This window comes from Odontomachus brunneus, unplaced genomic scaffold (assembly GCF_010583005.1).
Source record: "Odontomachus brunneus isolate Ranch 3 - 2012 unplaced genomic scaffold, Obru_v1 Obru_scaffold_010, whole genome shotgun sequence".
Taxonomy (NCBI): Eukaryota; Metazoa; Arthropoda; class Insecta; order Hymenoptera; family Formicidae; genus Odontomachus; species Odontomachus brunneus.
Genome location: NW_022639460.1, coordinates 1,212,688 through 1,224,821, shown reverse-complemented (window position 1 = coordinate 1,224,821; position 12,134 = coordinate 1,212,688). Strand labels below are relative to the sequence as shown.

At 41.5% G+C, this 12,134-nt stretch overlaps 2 protein-coding genes across 15 annotated transcripts in view; one reads left to right on the top strand and one right to left on the bottom strand.

The window, feature by feature from the left end:
* The window catches only part of LOC116840622 (alpha-2B adrenergic receptor), a 268,703-nt gene continuing 256,569 nt past the window's right edge, over positions 1–12,134 (bottom strand). For both annotated transcript variants that reach the window (XM_032807528.1, XM_032807529.1), the window contains one exon: positions 1–5,357. In XM_032807528.1, the coding sequence (XP_032663419.1) occupies positions 4,755–5,357 (603 nt within the window). In that variant the 3' untranslated portion in view covers positions 1–4,754. The remainder of the gene's footprint in view (positions 5,358–12,134) is intronic.
* Positions 1–12,134, top strand: part of LOC116840624 (facilitated trehalose transporter Tret1-like) — a 310,767-nt gene that overhangs the window by 73,030 nt on the left and 225,603 nt on the right. For 12 of the 13 annotated variants that reach the window (XM_032807554.1, XM_032807555.1, XM_032807544.1 and 9 more), the window contains one exon: positions 6,603–7,185. The gene's annotated coding sequence lies outside the window, so the exon portion shown is untranslated. The remainder of the gene's footprint in view (positions 1–6,602; positions 7,186–12,134) is intronic. The other variant, XM_032807548.1, reaches the window with a different exon arrangement.

The following is a 12,134-nucleotide window of genomic DNA, read 5'->3' as shown; positions in this document are numbered from 1 at the left end:
CTTTTTAGAATAATTGGAGCAGCCGGGCTTGTGTGTGACGGGAAAATTCAGTGTGCAAATAAATACAAGCCAAAAGTCTCTTTTATTTTTGCTCCTGTATAGTGCAGCACGTTATTCCCTACATCGTCACTTGCCCCTCCCGCTCTTCGTCTCTCTCTCTTTTCCCCTCTTCCTCCTTTTTTTTGTATAAACGCTTTCTCTCTTCACAAGGTTGTTGCAAAGGATGTTTTTGTACATATTTCTTCAGCACGGCGTGTAAAGGGTCTTTTTTATAAACTGCCTGCTTCAGCGAGGCATCGTCCGCGAGAACACGGTAGCGATACAAAATAAGAGCAAACGAACACCATAAAGGGAACATTTGCGATAAATTGCTGCAAAAACGATTTCGTCCTGTTTGTTGGAATATTTATCTATCCCGTACATGTTCGAGAATGTCGTGAATTCTTGTTTTTTCTTATGTAATCTCGGTGCTAATCAAACTCGCTCATGCTCTCTCTCTTTCTCTCCCGCTCTCTCTCTCTCTCTCTCTCTCTCTCTCTCTCTCTCTCTCTCTCTCTCTCTCTCTCTCTCTCTCTCTCTCTCTCTCTCTGTTTCGACTTCTTCTTTTCTCGGTGAGAAACGCGAAATCGGAAGAGGGTGAACGGCGCCTCGCTCGCTGTCACCGCCACTTCTGGAATGCCGAAAGAGGAAAACTCTGAAAGAAGAAAATACCGAAATTTCTCTCTCTCTCTCTCTCTCTCTCTCTCTCTCTCTTTTTCTTTCTTTTTCTACTATCTGTCGGATTTCTTTGGTGGAAGAAAGTCAGACGGCTCACCAAGAAGCTGGGAAATGCGAGGTGAGACGAGGCGCCGTTAACTCTCTCTATAGAATAAGATGAGGAACATACCGTTTCTGCCGGTGTTCTACGGTATGGCGAGCGCAGGTGTTCCCGTATAGAACATTTCGTAGTATCTAATTGGGATACAGTCCGATTCCCCCAAAATAATTATGTGTTCTCGGTGGAAGCGTGAACACGCGGTTCTGAGTGGAATACCCAAAGTTCTCCCAATATTTCTTCTGGTCTTCATTTTGTACTGGAGTTGTTGATTTGACAACGAAATATTTGTTGTTTTTTCGAATAATTTCATTATTCTGCAAAACATTCAGTGTTTTAAAAATATTTTACTGTTTTGATTTTTTACTCTATATTGAGTATAGTTTTTGGTATAAAACCAGGGTTTCTAGTTTGATACCATAAGATTTCGATTACCATAAGATTCGATTTTATACAGAGAAGCTATTTTGAGATCAATGATCAATTTTGGGACAAATTTGGGCAATCGCAATCTATGCTGTATCTGGGAAAATCTTGGCAAATTTCTATGCGGGGTGTTGTCAGCCCGCAGATTACCCGCATAAAAAATTTTTGGGCAGATTAATTGGCATCCAGTCCGATTTCCCAAAACAATTAGAGGTTCTGATTAAAATTGTAATGTTTTAAACACACGATTCCAAGTGGGAAACCCAAAATTTTCCCTGTTCTTCATTTTATATTAGATATTGAATATAATTTTCCGTATAATTTCATTATTTCGTGAAACACCTGTCATTTTAATCCCCACACTACGCTAAATGACGAGAATTTTCGTCATCGGTAGTGAAGGAATTAACAAGTTTTGTTTGTTCTGACTGTTCATTCCATACAATAGTTAATATAAAAATGAATTTCCCTGCTTGAAACCATAAAACTATACCGACTAAAGACAAAGTTTCCATAATACTTCCGAGTTTTCATATTTTTACTTCGATTCTAAGCGGAGAAGTCATGTTTGGGACAAGAATGAAACTCCTAATTGGCGTGGGTGAAAGCCACTCTGGGCATCCTAATTGGAAGCTGCACAATCTGGGAAAACATTGAGACGTTTCTGTGCAGGTGCAGGCGCGCGCGTCATACCTCGTTCTCACCTCTATCTCGCGGCGTTCCTTCCCGTCGCGCGCACGTGTGATCGTTTCCGCGAGAAGCTCCCGGCCGTTTACGTTTCGCCGACTGAATCGCGCTTGCGGGAACGTGGGGCATATCTGTTCCGCTGGCAGGTATATGTATACGCGGGATTTCCGTTTTACGGAAATGTTATCTCTGTCTCGCTAATTGGCGGATCTGTCCTGCGCCCTGTCGCCTGGGGAGTCAACCCGGTGTGGATCATCGACGGGGGGGGGTGTCGCGTCGCGTCGCGGCGCGCCTCGCGGCGGCTTTACGCTGTTACACAGTCGGGCACAGGGTACGGTCCGTCCGTGGTGGTGCTCCACGACCATGGCCGCGATCGAGTCAATTAAACGCAGGTGGTCGGTCGCCGCTTCCGCGATGGATGGCAAATAAATTCGTGCACCCTGCAAAACGCGGAATACGCGCGTGCGCTCGTTTCGCTTTTATCTAGGTTCCGTTCTCTCCTTCAATTTTGGACCCTACGAGCCAAAGTGATCATTCATCGCGCATTCGACACGGCGACACGCGCGCGCGTGCGCGTGCACACACACACACGCGCATGCATTCATGCACACAGACACACAGATACTTGCAAGCAAACACGGGCGACGCGCGGTCGGGGCCACCAATGCGCGATTGATCGTTTCGCGGCGATTTACTCTTTCCACCTATCCTCCCTTCTCTCTCTCTCTCTCTCTCTCTCTCTCTCTCTCTCTCTCTCTCTCTCTCTTGCACACATACACACACGCACACACCATGATACCTCGCTTGGATGCACCGACCTGTTTCCGGCGAACGAAAAATTAATTATTGCTGTACAGTTAGGCTGCGATACATAGGAGGACCTGTTTGTAGAGAATAAAATTTTCCTGCGCCTCTTTGTACCTTTTCCTCGCGCACGCAAGGAATCATGCATTCACACACACACGCTAAGCATACACACACACACATGCAACACGCACAACGCACGCACATACTCGTTATACATACGCGGATCCATATATACCCTACACGTACGTGACAGAATTGTTAAATCCTACGTAATGCGTAATCCTCCGTTTTGAAGTAACATCGAAGACTCACGATTGAAACGCCGGACGTTTAAAGGGGCCCTGCCGCTGCGGGGCCCGCGACACGCGGGTGTATATGTATATATATAGTATATGTATGTATGTATATATACATATATATCTAATTAGTAGGAAATGTATCTTACATATATCTTCTCTCGCATCCCCTCATTTATTTGTCAGTAATTCCGTCGGGACGATCCTAAACGCTAGTCGGTGTTCGCGCGTGGCCGATCGATCGCAAGGACCGGCCCCTTCTCTCCTTTCCTTCCGTCTGCTTCCTCCGCCGTCGCCACCACCGTCGCCGCAGCAGTCGTCGCTATCGTCGTCACGCGTACGACACACGCGCGCGCACACACCATCCGCACAGCGTGTGTAGTGCACGCTGATCGAACGACCTCAAAATCGCATCCCGATGAGACTTACGATCGTGTCCGCGATCTCTCTCTCTCTCTCTCTCTTCGCCTTGCCGCTCGACGATTCCGCGGCGGGCCCGTGCCCTCCAGGCAGGGAGTTCTCGCGTTGCTTATGCAACTATGGATTGTCATGCCTTTTCCTAAACGCGACCAAGAGATTAGGCACGGAAATGGGTGTCCTCCATCCGGAGTAGCCGGGACGTCTCTCCCTGTCTCTCCCCGCTGTTCCTTGTCCTTTCTCGTCCGGAGGAAGTGATGGAGGAGGAGGAGGAGGAGGTGCTGATGCTGGTGAACGAAAAATTGCGGATGGAGGAGGGAGCGATATGCTGCCTCTTGGTCTACGAGAAGCGATCCTCGCTCCGCAGGATACTCGCAGGAGAAACCCGTACGAGAGTGCACCGCGCTCAGGCGGCGCTTATGTTCCCGTTGGTCGGCCAGAGCACGCGTGGCCACTTTTATACACTTCTTCCCGTCCTCTCGCTTCATTCCCGCGAGCACGTGGTCGCGTATAAATGCGGTTGTGAAGAGCTAGCGACTCCGGATCGTCCGCTTACAATTCGACAGGTCCCACGGTGGAGACGCGACCCTCCGTCAAACGTGTGCCGTCCCGACAGGGGAAAGGTTCGAGGGTTCTCTTACAGTGGCTTGCTCGCCTCTCCCGACGTGTCGTGGAAAAGGGATCTTCTCCCAGAGCTGGCTGCTCGGCCGACCCAGTTCTGCGCGGTTCATGTCGCTTGCCAGTCGCGTCGCCGAATACATCTGGACTGGAAACGCGTCTCCTGCACGTCTCCGGGTTGAGATCGGACGTCGACTTGACGCTCATGAAAAGAGTCCGTTTTCTCGGAGGTTGACGAAGGTCCCGCGGGGAATTACACGGGCGTAACTCGGCGATCTCGTCCGAGTCGTTCCGTGTGTGGTGTTCGCGTGTGTGGGTCCCGAAAAATTCGGGAGTCTCGTGTGGCGCGGCCGGAAACGCCGACTTCCCTCCGCGGGAAAGGAATCCCGCGTATTCTCGCGACGCTCGCCCGCCAATCGAATCCTCTTCTCGATTCTCGCCGTCCTCCCCTCACGCTGGAGCTTGTGATCGACGTGCGCGACTCGAGGAAACGAGGATCGGCCGGGTGGCTGCGCGATCGAGGGAGCGCGTCCTCGAGGGTGCTACGCGATGTGTCGGCATACCCGAGGACGGAAACGAGGTGTGCACGTGTGCGCGAATGGCGCGCACGTATGCTGGTTCGTCCGCCGCGCGTGTGTTACATATTGCCGTTAGCGTCCCTCCTCTTGGTCGACGCCAGGCTGCAACGCTCATTTGTACAGTATCCGGCGGAACGCGCGGCGGAAGTCCTTGTTGAAGACCGTGTAGATGAACGGGTTCAGCGCCGAGTTGGTGTAGCCGAGCCAGAAGGCGATCACGAAGGCCTGCGGCGGTATCTCGAAGTCGGGGAACATCGGCTTGACGATGTAGAGGACGAAGAAGGGCAGCCAGCAGGCGATGAAACTGCCCATGATGAAGCCCAGGATGAGCGTGGCGCGCTTCTCCTTCTTCCTCGCCAACCGTCTCTTCTCCCTTTCGGGATCGCGCGGCTTCGCCGCCTTCGCGTCGCCGCCGGACTCGTCCTTGCCGTGGTGTCGCGCCGCGTCGCCGTGCTCCCTCCGCAACTTACCTATGTGCTTGCGGCCGAAGATCGGCTGGCAGAGGCCCAGCTTAAGCGGCTTCACCACCCCGCACCGCGACACCACGCCGCTGTCCGACGACGAAGGATCGAACTCGGACACCATGTCGACGTCGATGCCGACGCTCGGCGCCCGGCATCGCGCCGGCACGCTCTGTCCGCCCGACTGGCCGTCCCCGTTCACCGACAGGGTCGCTTTCAGGTTGCTCTTCTGCGTCTGCACCGGCGCGCTCACCTGCCGAAACAAAATTCGTCACTGTCACTTCGCGTACGGAGAGAACAACGGAATTTTCTGTTACTTGGAGACCAGACGGAAAGCTCAAGCACAGAAAGATTCCGACGGGAGGTTTCTACACGGAGAGAATATTATAGTCTGCTTTTATGCGAATTTTTCCAAACTTTTCAACTACATGTTTTTTAATAATTCAGAAAAAAATTTTCATTAACGTCTATCTTGCATAATAAATTTCGTTGGAAACATAGCAAGTGTTTTGATAGCATATTTCAATTCGCAAAATATAAAGAGCACATATAAGACTACAGGACAGTGAATTACTGCAGAATGTCGATCTATTCCTCGATTACAAAATCTTATAGCAATTTTCACTGTAATATCCTCTCCGTGTACGTAACTAATTGCTCTCAATCGAGTTTTAAGGGGATGCTGGAGTTGAAATCTTTGCCGACAGAACACTGATTTCTTCTGCAAAGATTATGTTGTACTGACTATACAGAATTACGAATGTTCTTGAAGCTTACGAATTGGAGCGTTGTTGAATGTACGATAAAAAATTTTAGAATTGACATTTCGAGTGTAAATCCGCTTATCCTGTCAATTAAAGTCAAATAACAAAGATCTGTAGCTTGTGTACACTGAATGCGAGCTTTACTCTGCTCAAAAATTTTTGAGGAACTTTACTATATTATTTTGCTATTTATTCTTTTGCTATACTTTTGCATCTGAATTCAGAAGCTTAAATTTGATCCCAACGTTTTGTGAACATTTCAGTTCATTTCTTCAGCAGGTCACCTCATTCCCTGAAGAAGTGAACTGAAATGTTCACGAAACGTTGGAATCAAACACAAGAAAGACGTGGTCCAAACACGAAAAGCAAGTAAAGTATTGAACGATACCGTGGAATTCTAAAATACTAAGTTCAATATCGATTATGTATAAAAGTGATGCATCGTGATAATTACTCAAATCGAAATTTTAACTCCATGTTAATTCTGCAAATGCTGTTGAAGAACCAATAGAGAATCTCGAGATACAATATTATACATGCGATTGTTTTATCCTGTTTACCACAAGTGATTAATGTCATATTGAACCGTCCCTCAAAAAAGATTTATTTCAAAAAAGACTTATTTCGTAAATTAGTTAATATCCGATTATCTCAGTATTCTATTTTATTCTTATTTAATTTTTGTATCTCAGTATTCTATTCTATTCGTATTTAATTTTTGTTCTTTATTTCAGGCAGTAATACATTCGGTGCGACGCGCAAGAGTACTAAAACAACAACTGCAAGAAAGGTAAACACAATCCCTCTCCCGTCGTCAACAATCGTCGTTTATCACAATGAGCACCGGATGATCTCATAATCAAAACATTCACGACTTCCACGCGACGGTTAAGTTGTGTACCTCTAACGGACTCTTCCGTCATTCAGTCCCGGGCCGACGAGCGAGGCGCACGTTGTCTCGATACGTTATCTATTGTTCCTCTATACAAGCAAAACATCCAGGACCTTCGAGGCGGTCACGTGTCTCGCGGACTCTTCCGACTTTTTCTATTCAGTTGCCAACCGGCGAGCGACACATCACGAACTGTGCGTATCGGTGTCGAGTGATTAAACTATTTCTTTCGAAACGCATAATTATTCTCTCGTTGACGTCGCGTTATTTAACACGTGTATCTTCGATTGAATCGTGTCTACGCGAGTGTCAGTGTCCAGTGTCAGTGCTATGACGGAACAGCCAGGATATTTGGTCGACAAGCCGGAACGGAGAACGCAGGACGCAAGGACGGCGAGGATAGCGACGCATCATATATTTCCCAGGTGTGCCAAATCATTTATTACGACGTTTCCGTTCCGTTTGACGTATCTACCGAAAGTAAGAAAATACCCGAGTCGAAATTTAGGCTGGCATTCATAGCTTGTTATCATTAACATATAATTATAACTTCATTGATTTTCGATTAATCGTCAACTTATATCCGTACTTTTTATATTATTTCATACCAGAAATATTGGTTCAAACATTCGAGTCCAAATGAATACAAATTTCTAATTAATTATGTTCTCAGTCAAAGATCTTAAATAACTTACAACTTTATGAATGTCGGCCTTAGAATATAATACAAATTTTACAAGTGTTGATTTTTTCCGTCTAATAATGCTCCTTGGTTCATGATTGCGATTTTGTTTACATTTGCTTTTTCTCAATGTCTATTTAACATTTTGCGGAATCTAAATTTAAATCTTTATTAGTTAACAGCATTATTGGACACATAACTGTTATCTTTTCTGTTTTCAGCTTGATATCAGCTCTTTTAAAAGCTCTTTTAAGAGATCTGATCAAATCTCATCAAAATTTCCATTAACCTCTTCAGTAGTGATTTAAAATGGCTAAGCGATTTCCTCCAGGCCATTTTTCTTTTTCATATAAATATATCTTGATTTCTTTTCTCTTTACTGTTATTTTCTTTGAGGAATTTTGAAAGATAGAATACAAAGTATATCTAATTTGTGCTTTCTATGAATTAAAAATATACAATAATTTTGAAGTAAATTATAAGAGGAATTTAATATTTTTTCATGAAAATTTTCTAGTCATACTACTTAAGGGGTTAAAAAAAAAAAATAAAAAAAGAAAGAAGAAAAATTAGGAAGAGATGAGATTAAGTCTTGTTCTTTTATCCACATTCACCCACATACCAATCCTTGATAATTGAATATACGCTTATCTGTATAAATTTCGTTCGAATATAGCCAGTTACCAATCGCGGGTATATATTTGCCAATTAATATATTAACGTATATATGATAATGCTACGTTTCGTTCATTGTTGATTATAGTATATCCGTAATGATGAGGTATCAAGCAATTATTGATCGGATTCCGTACAAACGATGTATTTTTTTAGAGATTTTCCGGTCAGACACTATCAGCTATCAAGTTTGACAATTGACAAATAGCTTTTTTGCATCGAATGCACCCGAGCGCGCAATTATTTCCCGCGAAGGGAAATGCATCGAGGGAGTTGAATAGCGGCCCCAAAATTCTCTCAAAGTAGGTGCTAAGGTAAGTGATGAGAACGCTGCTGGTATTTCATATTTTGATCTCGTTCCTGATTGAAAAATCGCTTAATAATGTACATAAGAGAACGGGCTTTGCTAAATAATTAGTTGATTCAAACGACTCGACGATCGAATATTCTCATCTTTTTTGGGATCTGCACAAACGTTGTGCATTTTTTGAGATTTTCCGGCCGAACAAATGGCGATGAGCGAGTGTCGTTTTGGTGCATTCGATGCGTCCGGGTTTAATTTTTCAAACATTTTTGCCGCGGAAGCGAAAAGACGGCTTTGATCGCGTTATGCGTCTCTACACAGAGAAAAATTTCTGCAGCTGAGAAAAATGTTGCTTAGTTTATTTTTTCTTTCTTTCTTTTAAATAATTTTTATCTTCACAACAAAGAATATTTTTTTATAATAATCCTAAAATATACTCATTGCAATTTGAAAAAAACTCATTATTATATATTCAAAAGAAAAATATATTCTCTTTACAAAAATATTATAAAATTTTAACAAAGCAAAAGTTGATGCGATACGATAAGCAAACAAAATTCTTGTTTTAATTTCATATTCCCGATTGAAATACTAAACTTAGGATTCAGAACGTATTTTGAATAAATTAGATGCTTATAATAAAACTGTGGTAGATTTACGTAAACTTATTAAAGTACTTGAAATAAATAATATTTATTTAAACGCAGTATGCGCTTTTCACTGTGTGTAGACCTTGTCATTTTGTTCAAAAACATCCGGTCGGCAGTCAATGGATAAAATTTTATAAAAATACACTGAGATAAACGAGTATTAAATAACGAAAAAAATAATTGGAATAATTAAAAATAAAAACGAATTTAAAATACATATATAATTACATAATTCCTGAACGAGTCTTCGAGTTTCAACATAAAGAAAACGGCAACAATCGATTATTCGCAGCATCAAGGTAGGTCAATAGTTTATATATCTCGAGATTCTTCATTGACGCTTCAAATTCGACAGAATTTGCAGAGTCAATATAGAGTCAAAATTTCGACTCGGGTGGCCTACAACAGTTTGACGGTATTCGCAGGCTTAACTTAAATTTCAATTCGAGTACTTTTTGCAATTTGCAAGTGTATGTAAAGCAAGTGAAATTCAACAGGAAACAAATCGAACGGCTGATTCATATTAAATACATACAATGAATCAATCTTATTATTGAATCAGTCTTATCAAATAAGAATCAAATAAATTAACAATCATAGAACGCGAGTGTCTGCACTGTGAGAGAAAAAATACCTAAAAAACAAAATATTTATTCGGTAGGTACTAATACATATCGTATCTATTTAAAAATCCAAATTCTTTTATTTAAATAGAATAAAAAGTTGCTCTCATAAAAAGCTAAAATTTTAAGAAAATATTTTCTTATTTGAAAAATATTTTATATTAGTAATATAAAATATTTTATATTAGTAATATAAAATATTTTATATTAGTATAAATATGTTATTAGTACCCCATCGAATAGATATTTTTTAATTCTTAGATATTTTTTCTGTCAACGTGGCAACACATATTTATGTAAGTTCTGTATATACAAGAAATACGAAAAGGATAGCGTGATTGTGTTAGTGTCTATGCGTTATCGACATTTCCTGAATTCGTTATCGACTCCAGCATCCCCTTAAGCTTGATCTAATGTACTCTTTATTTCCTGTTTCTTTCTCTTCATCTCTTTCTGATTTAAATCTTGAGCCTTTAGTTCGAGAAAGATACAGAATAAGAAACAAGAAGTGAAGAACACATTGTAGATGTGTTCCTCCTTAAACAAAGTTTAAGGAGGAAGGAACTATATTTGAAAAGTTTTCGGACAAAATACTGGTTTTTTCTGTAAACTTGAAAACTTGGAAACTTTACCGACGAAATACTGATTTTTTCTGCAAACTGATGTCGTATTGGTTGCACAGAATTACTATTGTTTTTGCACAGTGAAAGTACGTGCAATAATGAATTGATTGCTCAATATGTGAACGAAAACGACGAGGAATTTTAAAATTGATAACTCGAACTGTCGCTTAATATATACATAAATATTTATACTTGACACGAAAACTCTGCAGCTTGTACGTGCCGCACGTATACTAGCTTTGCTGATAAATGAAAATTTCATGAAACATCTTCACAACTGAGTTTAAGGGCTCAAAAATATACGCGCGGAAAGTTTGCAGAAAAATTATTATATGTGCGTGATCGTGTTTTCTGCGAGCACATGGCAAAAGAAAGCAGCACCTATTTATGCAAAATCTATATGTACGAGAAGGATAGTACGATCGTATTAGTGACAATCGCGTCTACATTATCGACATTTCTGGAGTGCGTCATCCACTTCAACATCCCTTAATGCAACTGAAGTTCAGACGAATGTTTTCTATCACAGTAGTAGAAACATTATTTCTCACCAGTGAGTATTTTGTCTGGTTCCTGTTCACTTGCACTACATGATTGTATATGATATTCTACGTGACCGCTCCTCTGTTTTTATTGTTTCTTTTTTTTTCGTTTCGCTAAGATTCTCTCACAAATTCGTGAAGAAGAGCGTGTGTTTATTTGTTATTCGATAAGGAAAACAGAATTTAAATTAATTCTTTTTGAATCTAGATAGTTTCCGTAGAGCCTAGATAGATTGCGCCATGCTGCAAATTTTGGTTTTGATTGGTCGGAAAATGTATTAATATCATTGATTTGGCCAATTTTTTTCATTAATTTTCATATTTGTCATAATAATTTAACTTTTTCCTGTACTAAAAGGTTATAGCATTTTTCTACACGCGATTTAATAAGTTTTGCCAGGTTTTAACAAACCTGCGCACAAGTACTTAAATCCAGATACTTTGTAAAATTACAAATTTTCTGTGTATGTGTTTCTTCATAACCTCTTTATTACATATTTTTCCATTGGAAATACATACAGAATGTGTCTAACACAACACGTATCAGACGTCATAAGTTTGAAATTCCGCAGTGAATACTCAGGAGCTTTAATATCTCAACAATTATTGTGGCGATTTACAAAATCGTACAGGATTGTTCTCCGTGAGTTTAACGAGTTTCATTTGCACACGGGCACTCGGACATCTAGATTTCGACACCGTGTATGTCACAAGTACTTTAATTGCTCCCAACTGTGGAGTTTAGTTGTTTGTTTAATTCTAATAGTAGAGCCATATCGTAAAGAAGGGATTAACTTCGTCCAAAACTCGCGTCGTATGCTATCGCGATTCGCACGTGTGCGCGATGCAAGAACGGTCGCCGCCGCTGTCTGTACCTCAGTACTGTGTTTGAAGCCGCGTTACTTACTTTGCACTTGTGTGAACTTGGCACACCATATTTAAAAATGTGACATTTTTTTAGAGTTCTGATACTCTCTTGAAAAGTTCTAGAGCTCTATGCAACAATTTTAAATAGTTCCGGTCATTAAATACAAAAAAATAGACTTTTAAAAAAAGGTACGCTAAGTTCACGCAGCACATCTAAGTAGTAAAATCGACTATTTCTTTAGAGTTCCGGTTTGTTTTACAATAGTTCTAGAGTTCTATAGTTTATATATTCTAGAGTTCTAGAGTTCACACAAGTAATTCTTGTCTTCGCAAATCGACTTTTCGCTTTTAATTAGTAGAACTATTGTTATATATGATATAGAACTCTAGAACTATTGTAAAACAAAC